Genomic DNA, 21761 nt, shown 5'->3' with positions numbered 1-21761 from the left:
TTTTGAATAAATGCAGTTCTTTTTAACCTTTTATTCATCAAATATATTAGGCAGCAGAACTGTGTCCAACACTCATAATAAATCAGAATATTAGAATGATTTCTAAAGGATCATGTGATAGACTGGAGTAATGATCCTGAAAATTCAGCTTTGCATCACAGAAATAAATGATAACTTAAAGTATAATAAATTGAAAACCAATTATTTTAAATTGTAATAATATATCACAACATTAGATTTTTTTTCTGTATTTTTGATCAAATAAATGCAGGCTTGATGAGCAGAAGAAACTTCTTTCAAAAACATTAAAAATAGTAATGTGTCCAAACTTTTGACCTGTACTGTATATACATATTTTGTCTTTCAGACAAAATCAAAATATGACAGTCAAATATGAGAGCTGCGATTCAGGCCGTCCCATATTGACTCATGAATCACAGTTCTCCAGCAGCAGACATCAGTGGCCTGCTCAAATTACACCAGTTGTTGGCAGCTTGACAATTGCAAACACACAAAAACCCTGTATAAATGGCCAATTTAAAATGACCCGTCACCTTGAGAGAGGAGGTTCAGTCAATTAAGTAACTCTAAAGCCTTTTCGTCCGGAGAGTTGGTCAGCAGGAAAAAGCGTTGGGAGATCCGTCAGGATTTGACAGACTGGACTAACAGTGGTTTAGATTCTCTCATTCTGGCATTGAGAAATGAGCTAATTAAGTGTTACAGTCACTCACCACATTATAAATAATTAACAAGCTTCTGAAAACAATAAGGCTGGTTAATCTTCCAGCGTCATGTAGATCTACATATTAAACAGCATAAATATGGTATGCAAACTACTTCGTTTGCATACTGGCATAGGGTGAAACTAAATGAAGACCGCTTTTAAAATCTGTTCAATGCCGCAACAATTTCTCAGCAAGCATTTAATATGCAGTGCACTCACTGCTTCCCCCTGAAGCAACTTCCCACGTGCACAGCAGGAACTTGCCATTTCATATGTTGAGTTAATGTTGCTTTTCTTTGACCACACTGCCATCTAGTGGTCATTACAAGCTGCTTCACAGTCAAGCCTCATTTGAACTCTGGGAGCTTTTTTTTTTTTTTTTTCAATGATGGATGTGGTTGCCTGGTTACCACTTTAACCTTCACAACTTGTTTTGTAGGCAGGAGTGAGATGGAGAAGAGGTAACTATGGAGACGGGTCATTTCCATTACATGTCGCTAAACATTAAAACTGCACAGTTTTGCAAATAACGACAGGAGGTACCAGTTTAAAAACAAGCACATGAAATGTTTACTTTTTTTTTATACGTCATACAGTTTTCGCATACAGACAGAAAAAAAAAGACTTCCTATAAAAGTATTACAAAAAAAAAGGAGTGTTAAAAGAGGTGTAAAACAAAAGAACACGATTAAAAATCAACGATGGAAAATTACCGTTCAGTGCAAATGGTTGTAGTGTTGGCAGGTGGACCTTCAAACCCCATGATCATCAACTAAAATCTAAGAATAACACTTGATTCAGGTTTACACGTCAGTATGGAATTCAAATCACAGGACATTTGTTTAAAAACTCTCAGAACAGCACTTGCTTTAAATGTGTGCGTTGACTCAATTTTACCAATGGGTACAAATGACTCGGCAACTAGTCATTCAGCGGAGGGCACTGCGTACAAACAAACACGAGCTTAAACCGTAGTGTTAGTAATGGTTACAAACATTAGTGTGTCTGGATCGGTACAGTACTCGTTCAGTATGTAACATGAGTATGGTCACATGACCTTTCTGTTAGTGCTGCAGGTGCATATTTATAACAACATACAATTAAAACGCAATGGGCTCAAAGACTCGCTTCATTTTGTCAAACATACCTGATGTGTTACATGGTTAAAGAGGTAGATGCCATCAGTTACGACACAAACGGCTCATCTGAGCTGAACATACCGCCTTGTCAAGCACCGTTTTGTTAAAAAAAAAAAATTCTAGGATTTTTGTGAAACGGACAGCGAGAGAAAAACTGTTACTGAACGTGTAGCCAAATACTTGAATTCCGGTCAACAGAAATCGACAAACATTTTTTTTTAGGTAAACACTCAGAGCGAATTGAATGCTATTAATTCACCAACACATGATTTTTACAAATGATTTACGCACATTCATTCTGTTTTGAGTTTTAAAAAAAATGAGGCCCAGTACGTAGTACACCCATTATAGCAAACCACCGGATGGGAACTTCAGTCAAATTGCTTTGTGCATGCAAATATATAAAAACACTTTTTTTAAAAGTAGAATACAATGGAAAATTGAGCACAGCTGAGAGAAAAAAAAAAAGAAAAATTAATTTTGTAAGTTCTCTGGGATGCTATTCAATTTCAAAACATTTTAAGAAGGGAATGATGACTATGTGGAAGTATTTAAAACTAAAAAGGTCCATCCCTAAAATCATAAAAGGCATAAAATCTGTGTGGAACGTTCTAGAGAGAGTTGGAATTGAAGTGTTAAGGTGAGTCTCTAACCACCACGATCACCAGGTGCTCCTCCTCAAGTTTGCCGAGAGTTTTGAGAGCGCTCTGGAGATACTGCTGTGAGAAGTCACACGGAGGGAAGGCGTACAGCATGCCCCCCGTCTCCCGCTCTTTGGGGCCCCCGAGGGGCAAGCCGATGACCCCTGCCGCCTGCTTGTTCCTGAGGTACGTCACCAGGTTGCGGAGAAGGCGCTGTTGAAGGCCTGGTTCTGGAGGAGGGGCGTCCCGGTCCATGGGCCCCTGGACGGCGAGGAGCACGGCGTAGCTGTCCGGGCTGCCTAGCTTGATGCGGCGCGTCACCTCGTCCAGTTTGGGCTGATCTAACCTCAGCCGCTGAGCAATTTTAAGCTGCGTGATCTTGGCGCCTCCCGCTTGGTTGTCTCTCATGAGGGCGTGGAGAAAGCTCACGCCTCCCTCGAGCATGTGCATGTTTGTGGGGAAGCAGCTGTTTTTAAGGACGAGAGAACCGTGCCACACGCGGCTCAACGTCAGGGCATATTCGGAGAGCGTACTGGGTTTTTTGGAGTCCGTTTTGGACTTGTCCGTCTGCGAGTCCGGGTCGCTCTCGCTTTTGCGGTGGTTGCGATCCCGCTCGTCCTTCCTCAGATGCAAAGACTCGTCCTGCGCAGGACGCTCGTCGCTGGAGTGTCTGCTGATGTCAGGGGTGTGATCGAGGGGTTCTGAGGTGGAGTCCGGGAGACGCCCGCGGCCCCGGTCCGGACTGTCTTCAGGGGTGGCCGGCGCCCCTCCTCTGAGCTTTGACCGTCCGCGCTCCTCGGTGGGACGGTCGTTGGGGCTCAGGCTCCTTCGCTTGCGCCGCTCCTCCCAGTTTTTCCCCAGCCCCCGTTCGAGGTCCCGCTCCTTTACCCAGCGTTCCCGGCTGCGGCTACGGCTGCGCTGCCGGACCCGCCCAAACGCTTCCGGGTTCGCCCGCCGCTCCAGTCCCTTCGGCGGACTCCAGTCCCGGTCCGAAAGGCGCTCTCTTTCTCGCTCGGCGAACAGAGGGTGTGACGGTGAGCGGGCCCTCGCTCTCAGCTCCCTCTCTAGGCTGCGGTGGCGTCCGTAACCCTCAGCGAGAATATCAAAATGAGGAGGCGGGAGCAAAGGCGGCTGGTACTGTTGAGGGTACGCCCTCGTCTCCTCCGCCTTTGCAAAATCCACACGTAGCCGACGGTTCGGACCGCCCAGAGGAAAGCCACGCATTTGCGCGCAAGCGGCCTGGGCTGCATCCAAGCTCTCATAATGAATGTAAGCAAAATTATCTCCTTTCACATAGTCAATGGTGCGAATACTCCCAAAGCGGTCAAACTCGCGTGCTAAAGCAGCGAGAGACGTATTCGGGCCAAGTCCGCCCACCCAGAGCCGAGTCGTCGGATTGGCTTTCCCGTATCCGATCTTAATCGGGTTGCCGTTAATCATACGCCCCTGCATGGCCACCTTAGCCCGGTGAGCCATATCCAAGTTCTGGAATTTAAGAAAAGCATACGCACCGCCTTGTCCTCGAGCGGGCCGTTTGATAACGACTTCTTCAATAATCCCATACTTCTCAAATCCTTGTCGTAGTTCCACCTCAGAAATATTATGATCCAAGTTTCCGATGAACAAATTCCTCGTGGCTCTCTGATCGTCCTCTGGTTTTAAGTCGTCCTCAGGAAGCTGATATGCATAAGCACGGCTCCTCTCCTCCAAAGCGCTGTAATAGTCCAAAACGCGGTCCCGGCTGAGTCCCATGCCATCAACGTAATGCCTGGGTCTCACTTCCCGAAGGGCGCTAGTGCTCCCAGCGCCGGGTGACAGGGACCGCTGTCTGTAGGTGTAGGCAGCGCTGTGCAGAGATACATAACTAACATCTGGAGGCGTGACACTGCGACGCCGCATGTACATGGGTTCAACTTTGAGTGGACGATCATATAGCACCAACCTGGTTTTAGCGTGACGTGCTTCCCGTGCAATTTCCGTGTGTCTGAAGTTGACATAGGCAACGCGACCCAGTTCAGGCGTATGAGACAGCTTAACGCTCATATCTCCAAACTTTTTAAACTCATGAAACAGTCCGTCCTCCACATGTTCATCAGAAAGCTGAGATCCTAGGTTGCTGATAAGTAGTGTCTTGTATTCTAGTCGTGCACCCACTGTTTCAGTGGCTGGTGTCACAGTCTTACCTTTAGGCAGGACTGAGGTGGTTCGGAGGGGGGCTCGACCTAGCAGACCCAGTTCGTGATGCGGGCGGTGATGCAGACTCTCTCTCTCTTCACGGACCCGCGGTTTTTCCCGCTCTCGGCTGCGGCTTCGTTTATGATAGTTTCGGCTCTCCGCGAGCAGCAACGCGAGCGGCGGGTTCGGTTCGCGCTCGCGATCTCGCTCGCGGACGCGTTTGGCGAGAGTTCTGGACGGACTCGCGTCGCGCTCGGCCTGCCGCTTCATTTTACAGTGATGCTCCCCCCGCAAAAATATAAAATTAGCTCCGAGGTGAAATCTCACGGCTCCAAGAGTTTTTGTACATCCGTGAGGAGGACTTTAACTAACGTTTGCACGGAAAAACGTTCGCCTGGATGTTGAGTTTCACCGATAAAAATAAAACGACAAACATTAGCGTCGCTTCGGCTGCATCTACTCCGCCATCTTGGACAAAAGGAATGTGCGCGCCCCGCAAGTGGGAGGAGCCTAGCTGACGTCAGTGCGCATTCGCGTGACGCTTTAGAATAAGGGAAAATCAATATTGACTGTAAAATAAAGGTCTAAAAGCTAATTGTATTAATACTGTTCATAAGAATCTAATACTTATTCTCATTCAAGAAGAGTTGAGAAAACACAGTGCCTGGATTATTGTGCTAATGCACAGTCTATTTGTGAATGTGAAATAATATAAATGCAACAATAAACCTTATCAAATCCAGTTGTGTGCATTGCATACAATATTCCCCAGTTATACACTGCACATTTGAGCAAATTTAGTCCACTATGCATACAGAAAATTCACATACTATGCACAGTATATGCAAAAATAGGCAAACCATCACATGATATACAATAATGAAAAAGGTATGTATGTCATATGACAATCCAAATAATGTGCATGAACTTATTTAATGTACCAAAAGCTGTAAAGCGATATACAAATACATGCAATGAAATATTGCATTATATAACCATATCAACTCAATACCATCAACATGGTGTTTTGGTAGTGAAATAAAATGCTAATGCCCTGAAGGAAATTGTACAAAAAGTGGCCATGATTTAAAAGGTACAATGTTAAATGCAAACATAATGATAAAAACAATATAACAAAACAAACAGATAATAATAATAATAATAATAAAGGACAAGACCAATTTCTTTTCTTCTTTTAATGAAAAAAGACAGTATAACTGTATTAAACACATTTTACACTCAAACTGACCCTCATATTTTGAAGATGAGACTTTCCTCCATTTTATTTCAAATAATGAATCAATTAAGAAAGCCTATACCCTCAAAAAAGGAAAAAGAAAAAAGAGAGAAAAGAAAATGTAAATCAAACTGGGCAAAGCGTGTCACACATATTTCCCATAACATCAGGAGGCAAACATAGGTTGTGTTGGATATTATTTAGAACTACAAACTTGCACATCGCAAGCCATAAATGAAAGGTTGTATTTGTAACGGAAGTGTGTGCGCTCGGTTTCTTGACGTTTACCCCAGGAGTACATGGTAATGTGACAACACAATGGTCAGTCAGCTTCACAGCGCAAATCCTCCACCCTAAATGCCTTTGGCCGCTGCCTTGGTCCCGTAATTCCCTGCTAGTTTACAGATCTGTCCGTGCCTTGGCTGCGTTGGGCGCATACTTGGGCATTAGCTCGTTGATCTTGCGAATGAAGTCGGATTTCTCTGCGCATCCTTTGCAGGATTCGCCCCATTCCTCCAGAATTTTCTTCAGATCTTTCACTTTCAACTTCTTCAGGTCGACGGAGCTCAGGTCAACTTGTTTATCTAGGAGGAGGAACATGCATTTAGTGGCTGGCAGTGCAGTATATATTATCTTATAACTATACAGAGTGGATATAGATCAATAGATTGGCAAGAGCGATGTATTGGGCAACTTGGGATGAACAAACAGAACTACGGATTTGATAAGGTTACTCGCCAACCACCGGACAAAAGCAATAAATGAACCACTGTAATATGGCCATGATGTGTCTTCATGCTAATTGTTTAAGAAATGAAAAGCTACACACTCCATCAATAGGGTTAGAAGAATGTTGCCGAACACATAACAGTCTAGAAACATAATAATCCCATCATAGACTCTAAAGCATTTGCCTATTTAAATGGCCGGCCAGTGTATTTTTCTATGCAACTCACCATATTTCAGTTCACAGATTTGACTGTCCTTCTTTTTGAGCTTTTCACAGATCTTATCCGTTGGCACATGGTGACTCATCGGTTTGGAAACTTCATTGATAATTTTTGTTGCTGCGTCACTTGTTGCCCCTATATAATAACACTACACACACACACACACACACACACACACACACACACACACACACACACACACACACACACACACACACACACACACACACACACACAGTAAGAATAAACAAACAGAAATAATGCAAGAAAGAGAAAAAGCTAAATTCTTTGATACACACAAAGACTTACAAAGCGGTTTTCTTTCCCTTTGGTATCTTTGCAAAATTTTAGGATAGCTTTTTCGATGGAGTCGCTGCTGAACTTGACGTCGTCGTCTTTTAGCGTCTGGTAAAACCGTTCCAGGAAACCCACACAGACTGCAATGCAAAAATCATGCATTTTTTTCTTTGAAAACGATACATTAACAAGACATAAAATGGCTTACAAGCAAGATTTACTTTACAATATAGCAATATCTAACTGATGAAAAAATATGCCAGAAAATAAAACTTGAAGTAATGTGTATTCAGTATTAAAATACATGTCTTTTAAGTTATTCCTTCCACATAATAATTATTCCAAGTAAGGAATTTCCCGATATTTCCAACAAGTGGCAACCCTGTTAAAACCCGTGCAACAAGATTAGTCGCATTTATGAAATCATCAAGATAAATGTCATATATTGCATCATATCAGTTATTTATTTACTGATCAGTTTATGAATAGGAAAATAGGAAATGTAGGAAATAAATATTTGAATAGGTGTGCCGAAGATAGTTCTGAATATGAAGTTCTTATTTATGTATGGGTTTCTGATAATAACCTGCATTATGTCATCCACAGTTTCCAGTATGATATGAGGGTCTAAACGATTACGATTTTCATTGAAAAATTGAAAACAAAACAAAGTAGTGGCCATGTGACCTAATTTACAAAATTACATAAATAAATGTCTTCACAATTATAATATAAAATACTTTACATTTATAAAATACTTACTTTTCTAATATATCGTTTTTAGAAATACTACACATTATAAATATACACTATTACAAATATTTTATAAAATACGTTTAGCTTAACACCTTAAAAACCAAATATAATTATTAATCAACTAAATAACCGAAGTAGTTAACAATTAACGTTAGGAAACAAACACCAAAAAATACCCAATAAAAATACCTCAACTAAACATACAACATAGCTAAACTAAAGCCACTGAATAACACGCAGAAGTGAGACTCTTCTGACAGGTAATATATGTGTTTCCTGCACATGTTTACATCATTAAGACATTAAACAAACTCACCTTCACACTCTCCATCTTTCAAAGCGTCACTGTAGCTCGGAACCAGCGCCAGGGCCAGTGCAACGGAAAGCCCACTTAAATATAACATCCTAAAACCAAACAAACGTCTTAAACTACTTAAATACGGTATGAAAAAGTGCTAGACTTGGTTCTGAACGATCATTAAAGATACCGGCTCGAGAACACGCAACGTACCGATTCAACAGCGCTTCCTATTGAAAGTTCCCGCCCCCTCTCGCATCTGATTGGTTACCGGTACACTCTTCGCTCGTCTATTGGCTGGCGCATGACGTCGCAACACGCATTCTTGTCTGAATGGATGTGCGGTGTTCATCCAGGGAGTGAGTCCAGTTGGCGGCCTCTGATTGGTTCTGAAGGTTAACATTCCTGGTGACGATATACGGCTTGATGATGTGTGGTTTGCACCAGCGCCATGTTTGTAGTTCGTTTGTTTGACGCTTTACATACATCATCATTCCACCAAAATTTGCTTTATCAGTAAGTAGCCTATATTATAAAATAAGGCCATTTTGTGATATTTCTCTCACATGAACAGTATATTGGTGTCACCAAAAGGCAATAGGCCTACCATGTTAGTTCCAAACATTTGCTATAGCACTTTAAACAGTAAATCCACTCTTTATTCAGGTAAGAGTTAGGTATTAGCATAGGTATTAGCTAATGAATGTAACGTGTTAGATAGTAACCAAAAAGCTTAACTGAGTTCTCAGAACTACTAAGAAAGATAACTAGGCCTACTTGAAACAACTATATTGGAATCTACACCATTAGTCGACAATGTTGTTTATTATAAGTGTTTATAAGTTACATTAAACGCCACATTAAATGTTTAAGCTCTTTAAAGTCGGGTGGATTCGGATTGGCTGTCAATGTTTTTATTGTTCATTACCTAAAAAAAAAAAAAGTGATTGCAACAATATAGTGTCGTTATCGTTATAGTTGTTTTGTTGACATCTCTATTCTTTTAACTTTATGGTTTTTCGGGATGAGGAGCCATAATTTATATTTTGAGGCAAGTTGTGTTTTTGATGGGTCATATATTGTGTAATTTTTTTTTGCTGTTTGTATAGTTTTTTTTTTTTTTTAGGTCCTTTTAATACTTTGTTGTCAATAAACAAAAAAATAAATAAAAAATAATAATAATAATGACTCAATCACACCTCCAAGTAAAGGAAAGAAGGCAAATAGCAGTCGATAAAACATTATCTTTAATATTAGGCATTATTAATGAATTACACGTCACAGCGGTTAAGTGAGTAGGAAAGAAAAAGTGTGTATTTACATCTAAAATCCACACCACATGTATTCATGCTAGCACAATATATACAGAAAAAATACTTTGAGAATACTTGTACAAAGGTTTTCGTATTTCTGCATGGTAAAACAAAACGCTCTTCAGATTTCAATGCAAAATACACAAAATAACTGTAGTGAGTAGGCCATTGAAAGATTTTTTTTTTTCTTTTTCACTCGTTTGCAGTTTAGTTTTAAAAACACATTTACATCAGAAAGTACAAGGCAGACAATTAATCTCAGTCTATACATGATTTGTCCCTCTTGACCATATAAATACAAAGCTTTTGAAGGATTATATACACAAAATAAAGCCAGACATGGTGTGGTACGAACTGTAATGCAGGCCAGAGCGTTTAGTACCCCTCTTTACTTAGTTTTTCATATGTACAGAGACCAACAACAAAAAGAACATTTCCCTTTGCACACCCATTTCATCCTGTCACATTACTGTCATTTCAAATGTATGACAATATTTACCGCATTCAAGTCATCCTTTCAGGAAAATAAACCCAATATTTCATTAGCAAATCACACATAACAACAGTATTGATCTGAAATTGAATTAGAGGAGCTGATCAGGGCAAACCTCATCATGTAAAAAATAAAATGTCACCCTCAATCTGAAACTTTGAATCCAAAACGGTCGGCTTGCCTCCATGGAGATATCAAACATGTAAAATATGTACACTCGTTTATTTTTTTATTGTTTTTTATTTATTTTTTACAGTTGCTTGTGCCAAATGAGTAACCTTCATGTAAAGCATAAGGTTTTAATGAATTGTGATTATAATACTTTTTTTATCTAGAACTTTTTTCGCTTGGATATACAAGCAACATTACGATGGTGAACGAATACAAGACACACGGTATCCGTCAGACCATATTTACATGCAAAATGTCTAGAAAGCATAATAAGAAATGCTCAAAACAACAAATATTAATGCATTTTAGTTTTATCAGTGCTAATATTCACATAATGGGCTGTGACGGATATACTTCGACACTCTTGTCTTATAACACTCGATCTTTGCATAGATTCCAGTTCCTTCCCTGATCACTGAATATTCAATGTGTATAAAAAATTATTTATATTGTTTGAATTAACCCTAAAATGATTAAAGTTAATATAAACAAGTATTATTAACTAATCACTCGACCCATTTCTATATGTCTTTGGAGACATAACACACTTACTTTCATCATTTTATGTCTTTATAATTTAGTAAAGAAAATAATAATATGTAATAATATACAACTGCATACCATCAGCAGTTTCCCAAGTTTCACTTTATGAGGAAGAGCATATAAACGAATAGACAATGGAAGTTTATGTCTTTTCTGACTAACGGAAAACAGATGGGAATATGTTTTGAATGTAATGAACAGAAGGCCTTCTATCATGTGTATTTGCTTTATCTGGCCATTAAAAGATTGTTAGTGATGAACCATCAGTCATATCAGCCATTTCGATTCATGCATTTCTCTCTGTACATATCCTGCCATGAAAAGTTTTCATTTCACAAAAGTTTACCTAAAAAACTTGCCTTTGCCTTTGATAATTTGGGGCTTAAGTACATCTCATACTATGAGCAGCCTAAAGTATATACTTTTGTGTTTGCATGCCAGAAATAAATAAAAAAGTACTTTTTAAACCCATAATATATCCTCTTAATTAAGTGATACAAAACCAAATTAAAGCACATCATTAATTTGTGTAGGGCCTAACAGTGCAGTACAAAATAAAATAAAATCAATAAATAAAAAGAGATTATTTATAATACAGATAGCAAAATTAATGGGAGAACACCCATAATAAAAAATAAAAATACAGTGGTTTTAAAATATTAATAAAATAAAAGATATGCCTAACCATGTGAACGTTTCTGGGACAAGTAATTTGTCTGTCCGTATATCGTATGACACAATGAAATCACAGCCAATCAGAATATATGTGATGTTTAAAGGAGTCATGAATTGAGAAATCAAGTTTTCCTTGATATTTTGACATGTAAGAGCTCATTGTACTAATAAAACATCCTATACGTTTCAGAATTCAAAACTTCCTCATTAGTCCAAAAACAGCTTGAAATCAAGCTCAGAAAACGACTCGTTTCGAATTTTGTCACATTATGACGTTATAGACGCATCATATCTTTGGCCCCGCCCACTGGAGCGTTAGTGAGATGAGAAGAGTGATATAGGATCAATGGACTAAAAATAATATCATCTTCCAAAGGATCCTAATGCTAGAAAAGTGCTTATTTATATTCAACAATGATGAATGTATAAGTAGTGCATTATTTCTTTGTTCGGTACATTTCACTGTGGATTCTTTGTCAAATCAGTCGCAATTTCGGCGCAGGCTTTGCAAACAGACTGTTACTGCAAGATATGGACCTGACAGTAATGCCACAACATGTAAGTAACCGTGTTAATTTTATTTCCTAATCTGTGATCAGTGATTTCTGATATGATTCATGTACAGGTCTTTGTCTCAAAATCGTTTATTGCTGTTTATGCGTCAGTAAATCAAGCCAGTGACTAAACGGTCAACTTCACATTTGTTTCTCTTAATAGCATGATAGTAATCTGATATTTAATTTGTGATATTGACTGAGCTGTCAATCACTCAGTGTGAGTTTATCAGTGACTGAGTTCTGGACTTTCGCCAAAACTCCCATTATAATCAATGACACTGTCTAAACTGCACAACGAATCTCTTACTTACATCGTGTTTTCACTGTTAGTTATGATGAAAGCATTCGTGAGAGTGCAGAAATCGAGTTGGAATGTGTTGCATTCATGCGCTCAACAGATACATCTGTCATCGGCTACATGCTCATCACTGCAACCGTTCATGTCACGGGAGTAGATCTTAATATAATGCTATAATAAACACTTTTCATGATTAATTAATCGCGACAGCTGTATTAGTACAAACGTAGTAAAAGTTTTCAAGAAAGTTCCACATAAGGAATACTTGTTTTATATGCAAAGATGTTAGCCAATCACAGAAGTGGACGTTTACATTGAAGTCTCACAGCAGACACGCCCCTTAAAACAGAGCATTCAAATCAGAGGGCTAAAATCTGAGTAAAAAATGTCCTTTTATTTCTAAATTATGACCATTTTTGATGTAAAAATCATACTAAGTGCACCTCAAACATTATAAAATAATAAAAAAATGCAGTTCATGACCCCTTTAACAGAGTTGTATGGAGTAAGGTTTTGGACCAGTGAGATTTAACTGTGGGCGGAGCTGCCCATAATGACACAAATCACCTGACAAGCTAAAATTAACATGGAAAATATAGCTTTTACAACTTTATTGGACGTGTGTTCTTGCTTTCCTTTGGAAAATGAAATTAAAATTGGCCAGCAAATTTTGGGTTTTCAGCCACATTAATTTATCCCAATATGCAATGTTGCTCAAATCAGAAATAATCATGAGGATGTGGATGAGGGTGTGTACATATACAGTATAAGCAATAACAGGCCCTCCCTTCAAGTGATGTAGGGTAATATTATCACCACCATTGAAGAGAACATGCACATTGGACATACAAAATTTGCTTTTTAAATAACATATACTTTCAAGTCGTCAGAAGTTAATATGCAAAACACCATCAGGTACTGAATTTGCATCTATCAGCAGTTGAAAGACTTTAGAAAAGTCACAACATAAAACGCACTCATGAATCTTGCCTCATTTCCACCTTTAAAAATGTGTGATAGGCTATAATCTTTCATAGACATATACACTATAATATAATCTAAGCTGTATTTATTCTAACTCTGTTTCTGTATTTTTTTTTTTAATACAATTATATTAAAGTCTTGGAATTTTATAACAGCTCTATCTAAAAATATACTTCTTTATTAAAACTGTCAACTCAGAGGAACAGAAATCAATTCCCAAAGGAACCCGCTGAGACCAAAAGCCGCTTTACTGTGAGGAGACATCTGTGAAATGGCTTTAATTTAACAGCGCTTTGGCTGTTGTGTTATTAGCATAACGGGGTAGTAACGTTTAGAGTGGCTGATTTGCTTTCGCAGCACGACAATATTGTGGGTGTAATGAGGCTTTACAAAGATTGTAAAAGCCTCTTACTGTCAAATCAGTGCAGATTCTCTCTGAGGAGAAGCTTCCCACAACCGTGCAGGAGTTAACAGACGTTCTGTGAAGTGTTTTAAGATCTCTAATGAAGTGTTAGCATGTATCAGCCACCGTATTAACAAAACCGCGTCTGAGGCTTTTACAATGAGCATGCTTAGTCGATGAGGAGATCTTCAAACTCCTTCAAAGATCATCTGAAATCCCACCCTTATGTGGGCTAGCGGGATGTAACTTAATTTAAATTTTAGCCACTATCTAAAGAACCACATATCCACTTTTGACGGCTGCTAGCACTTTCTAAATTATTTCAGAATTTAATAAAATAAAAAGGCAAAACTAATAAGGTTTTTGGTGCTCAAAGGTTAAGTGCTAAAGTGCTACCCAAACAAAACTGAACAATGCCTATTGATAAGGTTTGTCAACACTCTTTTTGAAGGTGTATGAATTACACATCGAAACTACTGTGATGATGATTATGAAGTGTTTTCAAGTTGTAGACCTTGACAAGAGATGTATCTATCTCTGGGGACATAAAACTCTTGGATCTGGTACACCTCAGAACCACCTGAATCTCACTTTGTGCTTCCTGTTTCATCTGAAAGTCTCTTTTCGTACCATTGCAACTTTCTGGATTTTCAACATATCTGTATTATCCAATCAACATACTGATACTAATGAGGGGGAAGTAGCTTGGGCTCTACACTCAGTTTGAACTCAAGGCTCCAGGGCAACTCCCAACCAACAACCACTAAGTGCAAAACAAAAAATCTCAATAGCATGTAGAAGCTCAGCGACATGGCAAGCACTTCTTAAAAGGTGTAAAAGACCTACACTGGATACATGGGAAGTAAAGGAGAAGGTTCAAATCAGTCATTTCTTGGGACTTTCCCAAAACCCAACCAACTATAACACCAAAACCAACGATCCCAGCTGAACCTTGTTCTTTGTCTATTCTTCGCTGATGCCATGTTCCCATGCCACCTTGGCCTGCTCCTCCTTGTTAGTGAGCAGAGGCTGGGAGATCTTGCGGGGCATGGGTCTCGGGACCGGTCTCAGGTCCTCTTCAGGGATGCACCCTTCCCTCAGGTAAGGTTTGGGAGGCAGAGCAGGTGCAGGCTCATGGTGGTGGTAGTGCGGGTGGGTGATGTGTATAGCATGTGGGTGGTGATGGTGGAGATGGAGGTGATGGTGGTGGTGGCCATCGGTGGGCATCCCTGGGGTTACACCCAACGGGGCTGAGTGACTACGGCACGGAGCGGGCTTGAGAGGGTCCAGAACTTCAGGCTCGGAGACGCTGTAGCGTACGGGGAGGTAGGGACTCTCGGCTTCCTCTGTGTCCGTGGTCCAAGCCTGGCTGCTCGGCATCGAGTCCAAGGTGTCGGCTCGAGCCGGAGGCTCGGAGGAGGACTGGGCGAAGTTGCTCTCGCTCAAAGAGGAGACGCCACTGCTGGCGCTGCCGGACAAGGTGGAGTTACTGCCATCCAGGCCCGATTGTGGACTGGTGGGTGAGGCAGGTATAGGGTGCAGGGGCGACTGGTGAGGAAAGGTAAAATAGGTTTTTGTATTCAATATATTGTATCTGTTGCAATGTTCAAACTTAAGATCAGTAGGATAACATTAAGAAGATCTAAGAGCAAGGGTGCTCAATCCACCTCCTGGAGAACTTCCTCCATCCAGTTCCAACCCTGCTTGTTGATCTTTCAATGAACTTCCATTAAAGGAATAGTTCATGCAAAAATTACAATTCTGTCCTCATTCACTCACCCTTAACATGAAGGTGAACTTGTCTACTAACCTACATTGGATAACTATTGACAAAAATGTTGTAAACATGTTTGCCTAAAATTATGCCCATTTGTATAACCAGTGGCAAACATAGTAAGCAACACAGCCAAATGAGCCCAAAGACCTTCTCTGCGTGCTTCTGATATATTGATCAAAATGTGGATTTAAAGGTGGATCTCCAGGAGCAGGATTAAGCACCTCTGTCTTAAAGTTGCCATCGTAACTGAAGTGTACCTTCTAACTGCGTTTCATTATTTTACAGTACAATAACACTCTTGAGACTTCTATTGCTATTCTAAAGACATTTAGATGTTACTCCATTTTGATGATTTATTTGTGGTTTCTGGATGACTTGCTTTAAAGGGATACTCCACTTTTTTTGGAAATAGACTCATTTTACAACTCCCCCAGAGTTAAACAGTTGAGTTTTACCATTTTCGAATCCATTCAGCCGAACTCCGGGTCTGGCGGTACCACTTTTTGCATAGCTTAGCATAGATCATTGAATCGGATGATGTGATAATAGATGATGCGCTGCGCCATATCATTACACCTGCTGCACCCATGGTACGGCAGCAAAATTTCTTGATTATTACGCAGGAATGAGAGTATAGTTCCTAGCCATATCAGCCTAGAAAATCGCAACTTTACATTTTCCGTAGGTCTTAGTACACGATGTAACTACAGAAGAGTCAAGTTTTAAATAGGAAAAATATCAAAACTCTTTGGTCATTTTTTTGAGAGAGATGCTAATGGTCCTGTCCTGATTCAATGATCTATGCTAAGCTATGCTAAAAGTGGTACCGCCAGACCCGGAGATCGGCTAAATGGATTTGAAAACGGTAAAACTCAACTTTTTAACTCTGGGGGAGTTGTAAAATGAGCCTATTTCCAAAAAAAAAGTGGAGTATCCCTTTAACCTTCTCCTAAGCTAAAATTACCCATTTTTATCCTACTGATCTCCCTTTTATGATAGAGAAAATATAACCCTAGCACACACATACTGTACACATACATTATTTGCACTACTGATGCATACATATACAAATGCACATGGAACGATTGCAATATGAACCCAAAACACCTTAGCATCTTAGGGACACCAAAAACAGTTATTTCCAGAACCAGACTAAAGTTTTTTTTTAGGCTCGAGGTGTTTTGACTAGAGAACAGGCAGGGGCATCCGAGGTCAATCTCGGAATGGTAGCGCGGAATGCATGCATGAGGAGGACTAATAGGACACATCTAGGCGGAGGATACCTTTCTTAAGGAGCGCGCGGGGAGAGCTGGAGGGAGTTCGCTGATCTGGTGGTGGAAAGCATCAAAGTGCATCGAGAAGTGTCCTAAAGGGGGACACACAATTGGACAGAACCAGGGTTGGAAAGAGCACACGCTGGTACACACTCGCACATAAACACTTGTTGACATGCACATTCACTCAGCAAGCACTATGACAGACTCTTTCTGAACTTAGCTGAGGTTCAGAGGAGAATTCTGGCTGGGGAAAAGGGGATGAGGAGGAAATAACTCTAGATCATGTGAGGATATACACTAGAAGACAAGGATCAATTATCAACTGTGAGGAAAAAAAAGCTATAGAAATGAAAAGGAGGATGTTACACTTAAGACACATTCAGGCAGTTGACATAATGTGTAATATTATTTTGTGTAATTTTTCTTATACATTATTGGCATATGCATTTTAAAATAAATAAAAATAAAATATTCAAATTGTGATTAGGTTAAAGATCCCATTAAATCAAGCTAATTTAGTCCTTGTTTATTGGCGTTAAGACCCTGTATATGCTAGTGCACTCCTTAAATTGATCAAATGTAGCAGATATCGCATTTAAAATGTATTACTGTTGGTGTATAATTTTTTTTTGTCTAATAAAATCCACTCTGGAATGAGAATATCACCTTAATACATACAACAGCAAATAACAAATTAGCTTTTCAACAAATCCTGTCACAATTTCCTGTTAAATAGGAAATATGTGAACAGAGTCAAAAACTTTGCTTGGCAAGTCTGTTGGAGTCTTTTAAGCTTATCTTTACTGTGGTTATAAGATAACAATGTGTCCAAACAGCTTAATAGTGAGAAATGCTGTAATATGAAAAAAGGGACAGCATGTTTTATTTTTGTATAATTATGCATGCAGTTTTTAAGACATTAAGACTACATCAAACTAATGGTATGTTCCCACGACAACGATAAAACTAAAACTAGTTATAAAAACTGAAAAGTTTTTGCTTTGCATTTTTTGCGTACAGACAACACCATTGTCAAGACAATCTCCATTCACACGGCTCCACGAAAACTATTAACAACGCTGTATTCTGCTGCCAGGCCAGTAGGTGGCGATGCCACTTTGTAAAGAAAACCTACACGCCTATAGACTGAACAAGTAATACGCATGCATTTGATAACTTCGTCGTTTTCAAAAATTCATGTTTTCGTAGTTTACACGGAGACAGTAACGGGATCGATTTCAAAAACGTGCACTTTGAAACCGGTTTTCAAAAGTTCGCATTTTTAGGTCCCCAAAACGCTGCTGTGGTGTAAAAGAACAGCCAAAACACATAAAAAGTGTTGTGCAAACGGCCCGTTAGATTACATTTAACTTCATTAAACTAAGACTACCCTTTATTTATAAATGTCATTATTTTATTATGTATAAAAGATGCACAGTTAGAAAATAAATTATATATATCCATTTGCTTCTAGATATGGATTTAATCATACAGGTGTGATCCAATAACGTCCTTCAAGATACAGCGACAGCTGTTTAACCCAGAGGAGAATATTAAATGAAGCCAAGTCCAATCTAATAAAGATTCTACTAGAATTTGACAATGTACAAATATTTTAAGTAGACACCTTTTGATTTCTTAACTCTATTGGCTTCATGTATTCATAAATTCTTCCAAAGAGTACATGCACACTTTGGCATGTACGTATTCCAAATTTCTGTCCAATGAGCTTGTGTAGCTGAACACGACGCGGCTCCTTATCATGCGTAGATAATCCAACGTTGCCAATGTCTTTCATAACATTTCAAAAGTAAAAGCACTGGGTTCATGAAAGATATTGTTAATCTTTCCTCAAAGATACTGTTGTTTCTTACCGGGAGGGAGGGTGCGGGGGGGAACGGGTGGGGCCATCACACTCCCGACATGAGCAGAGAGGAACGGCAGAGTGTCCCTGGTGCCACTGTCCAAACTCCAGCTGCTGGGAGCTGTCAACACTGCCAGAAAGAGCAAAGACCACCATCACTTTATACATCACTACTGACCAGCTGGATCCTAATCTGAAGGTCAGATATCTCAAGAATGGCTGCTTAGCATGTTGAGGTTTGGATTCTGGTGTTTCCAACCGGACACTAGCTAAAGTAGCCTAATGTGAAAGAAATTTCCTTAGCAAGTATCTACCTTTGTTTACTAAAGTTGTTAATGAAAATAAAAATAATTACGCTACAAAGACTTGGCGAGAGTCTAGTTTATAAACTGCAAAAATTAAGTCTTAGGGACAGATTTACTAAACAGGGCAAATTAAACAGCGCCGATGGGAGTGGAAATTTCTGTGCGTGATCTACAGTACTGACGACGCACACATTAAAGAATGTAGACACAGCCGGATCATTTCCATAATGACCAACACAATCTACCAAGAGCAGCGCAAATTAGCGTCTGGTTTCAGACATGCTTGTTTTTTCTTTTTTTTTTGTAATTAATGGCGGAAATACCAGTAAATTGACTAGCGCAAACCTTAGTAAATCACCTTGTATGATTCATTTACATTTACATTTACATTTATTCATTTAGCTGACGCTTTTATACAAAGCGACTTACAATTGCTATATATGTCAGAGGTCGCACACCTCTGGAGCAACTAGGGGTTAAGTGTCTTGCTCAGGGACACATTGGTGTCTCACAGTGGATTCGAACCCGGGTCTCTCACACCAAAGGCATGTGTCTTATCCATTGCGCCACTACCACCCCATTTAAATACTCTCCTCCCATAAATTTTGCATCTGAAAGGGAAAGTACTACAAATGCATATGCAATAAAGTCAGCCGCAAAAATGACCCTGTCCACGCCTTTTCAGCGCTAATTTTTCAATGCGTGTCTTTAGTAAATCCTGACAGTAATTTGAGGGAGCCAAAAGAGGGTTTGCGCCGCCGCATGCTGTTAGTAAATCTGGCCCTTAAAAATTAAGCGTCCATGAGCTCAAATGTTAGAATAAGGCTGGACTGTGTGCAGACTCTCTTGACTTTCAGTGCTGCCATTGGTCTTTGGTCAGCTGGGAATATAACTGAAACTGTCGCTGCATCCAAAAAGGCCCACTTCCCTACTATATAGTATGTGAAAAACGGTACACCAAGAGTAGTGTGTGCGAACACATTATTTGAAAAACAAAAGCGAAAAGTACCCAGATGACCAACAACTTTCAGTGAGATTCTGCAGTATGTATTCAATGTATACTTTACTTTCCTATGAGGCCACGGGAGAGGAGTCGTGACTGGCAGGTAAGCGTAGTAGGTCACATGACAAAGCCAACATGACCAATGTAGTACGTCCGGAATGCATTCATTTCATACAACAAATACACATACTAAATAGAACATACTTTTTAATGGTCACAAAGTCGGTAGTACCTACTCAGACTGTATGCACTTTTTGATGCAGCAAGTATTGTGATTTCTGCCTGGGGTGAGGGGATTGTGGGTTTGTGGATGGATAGAGGGGTACAGTGGGTTCAGAGAATCATACACACCCAGTCATACCTTTATCAGCCACAGAGAGATTAGGGTCACTGCAGGGTTTGCAGGGACCAATGACCTGATGGTACAGAGCCCTCTGATGGTTAGTAGGCTGGTGGAAAAAAGGTAAAATAAAAAAAAATTACTGCCGTTATGTTACCCTTATAACTGAGGTCATATCATTTCCTGACACAGTTTAATGGATTTGCCAAAATGCGATTTAGCTGCATCTTGTGGTTACGCACCTGTCCGTTCTCGGTTATGTTGGGGTACATGGCACTGCTGGGACGGTCCCTGTGCGGTGGTAGAAGCATCAACAACTCTCGGTTGTGCCTGTATCTGTCAGGTAGTGATGGGGACCCAACTGGAGAGAAAGGAAAAGATCTGTACGTTGAGACTAGAAAAGACATCTTTGAGCTGAGATGTTCTTTTGAGTGAAGCTAGAAGATATTGATTGTCACCACGGTAAATTAATGTTCAAATCCCAATGCGTTATAGTTCTCAAACATTGGTTGGGAAACACTCAAACCTGGTGTTATTATGAAGTTTACTGTTGCTCACCTCTGATGCTGCCGTGCCCTGAGTTGATCATCTGAGATGGAGCTGAATGCGTTGAGCTCAAGCTGGATGATGATGGACTGGGCTGAAATGTTACACAGAGGGGAAAAAAGTACTTTAAAAGATCAGGTACAATATTCTTGGTAGTTGCTATGGTGTTTTGAGAGGTTGGCAGATAGTTGCTAGGCTAGGTGGTGAGTGGTTTCTAGGGTGTTGCTAGGCAGTTGATTAGTTGTTCTGATATTTTGATAGGGTATTGCTAAATGACAGGTGGTTTCTGGGGTGCTATGAGTGTTTGCTAATGCTAAGGTGTTGCTTGGATATTATGGGTGGTTTCTAGGGTGTTGCTATGGCATTGTTATGAAGAATGTAGTGTGTTCTGAGAGGTTGCCTGGGAATTGCTAGGGGGTGGGTGGCTTCTAGGGTGCTGCTAGGCAGTTGCTCAGGTGTTGCTAGGACATTGTTAGGCAGTTTCTAGGTTGTTCAAAGAGGTTGCTAGGTTATTGCTAGGTGATGTGTGCTTGTTAGGGTGCTATTAATATGCGTTAATGAGACATTTCTTAGGATATTTTGGGTTGGTTGGATGGTCTCTAAGGTGTTGCTAGACAGTTGCTTGGATATTGCTAAGTAGTGCTAGGAAGTTAGGGAGTTGTTTGGTTGTTCTGAGATGTTGATAGGGTATTGCTAATTGATAGGTGGTTTCTGGGGTGCTATGAGTGTTTGCTACTGCTTAGGTGTTGCTTGGATATTATGGGTGGTTTCTAGGGTGTTGCTAAGCAGTGCTGGGAGGTTGTTAGGCAGTTCCTAGGTTGTTCTGATGGGTTTATTGCTAGGTGACAGGTGATTGTTGGGGTGCTATGAGTGTACACTTATGCGAGACATTAAGCTAGGATAATATGGGTGGTTTCTAGGGTATTGCTAAGAAGTTGATAGGTTAGATATCCTTGGTGGTTGCTAGGGTATTGCCAAGCAGTGCTAGGACATTG

General features: G+C 40.0%; 3 protein-coding genes and 1 long non-coding RNA gene across 9 annotated transcripts in view; 1 reads left to right on the top strand and 3 right to left on the bottom strand.

Annotated features, from left to right (window-relative positions):
* Positions 1-7073, top strand: part of LOC309475259 — an 18461-nt gene extending 11388 nt beyond the window's left edge. Inside the window, exon 2 of the long non-coding RNA XR_014197587.1 lies at positions 6793-7073. This is a non-coding gene — a long non-coding RNA (uncharacterized lncRNA). The remainder of the gene's footprint in view (positions 1-6792) is intronic.
* LOC309475166 (putative RNA-binding protein 15B) lies at positions 1271-5173 on the bottom strand. Its single transcript, XM_082137820.1, has one exon. It carries the CDS (start codon positions 4947-4949, stop codon positions 2499-2501), a length of 2451 nt encoding a protein of 816 aa, XP_081993946.1. The 5' UTR covers positions 4950-5173; the 3' UTR covers positions 1271-2498.
* Positions 5861-8445, bottom strand: LOC309475229 (mesencephalic astrocyte-derived neurotrophic factor-like). The gene is made up of 4 exons (XM_082137954.1): positions 8236-8445; positions 7176-7303; positions 6873-7014; positions 5861-6500 (listed from the first exon to the last, which is right to left on the bottom strand). The coding sequence occupies exons 1-4, from the start codon at positions 8321-8323 to the stop codon at positions 6316-6318; spliced, it is 543 nt and encodes a 180-aa protein (XP_081994080.1). The 5' UTR covers positions 8324-8445; the 3' UTR covers positions 5861-6315.
* A 1002-nt stretch (positions 8446-9447) lies between these two features.
* The window catches only part of dock3 (dedicator of cytokinesis 3), a 204258-nt gene continuing 191944 nt past the window's right edge, over positions 9448-21761 (bottom strand). For all 6 annotated transcript variants that reach the window (XM_082137785.1, XM_082137786.1, XM_082137788.1 and 3 more), the window contains 6 exons: positions 20779-20860; positions 20463-20581; positions 20242-20329; positions 18583-18702; positions 16715-16797; positions 9448-15202 (listed from right to left, as the gene is read on the bottom strand). In XM_082137785.1, the coding sequence (XP_081993911.1) occupies positions 14618-15202; positions 16715-16797; positions 18583-18702; positions 20242-20329; positions 20463-20581; positions 20779-20860 (1077 nt within the window). In that variant the 3' untranslated portion in view covers positions 9448-14617. The remainder of the gene's footprint in view (positions 15203-16714; positions 16798-18582; positions 18703-20241; positions 20330-20462; positions 20582-20778; positions 20861-21761) is intronic.

This window comes from Leuciscus leuciscus (genome assembly GCF_965113295.1).
Source record: "Leuciscus leuciscus genome assembly, chromosome: 15".
NCBI classification, from domain to species: domain Eukaryota; kingdom Metazoa; phylum Chordata; class Actinopteri; order Cypriniformes; family Leuciscidae; genus Leuciscus; species Leuciscus leuciscus.
This window is presented reverse-complemented; position numbering and strand designations above follow the sequence as displayed.

What these genes read in the sequence shown, in the direction of transcription:
- LOC309475229 (XM_082137954.1), bottom strand. Translation starts at nt 8,323, where the DNA reads ATGTTATATTTAAGTGGGCTTTCCGTTGCACTGGCCCTGGCGCTGGTT. An exon ending in GAAAGATGGAGAGTGTGAAG is followed by an intron (nt 7,304 to 8,235) that starts GTGAGTTTGTTT and finishes TTTGCATTGCAG; the next exon opens with TCTGTGTGGGTTTCCTGGAA. An exon ending in AATCTGTGAACTGAAATATG is followed by an intron (nt 6,501 to 6,872) that starts GTGAGTTGCATA and finishes TCCTCCTCCTAG; the next exon opens with ATAAACAAGTTGACCTGAGC.
- LOC309475166 (XM_082137820.1), bottom strand. Translation starts at nt 4,949, where the DNA reads ATGAAGCGGCAGGCCGAGCGCGACGCGAGTCCGTCCAGAACTCTCGCC.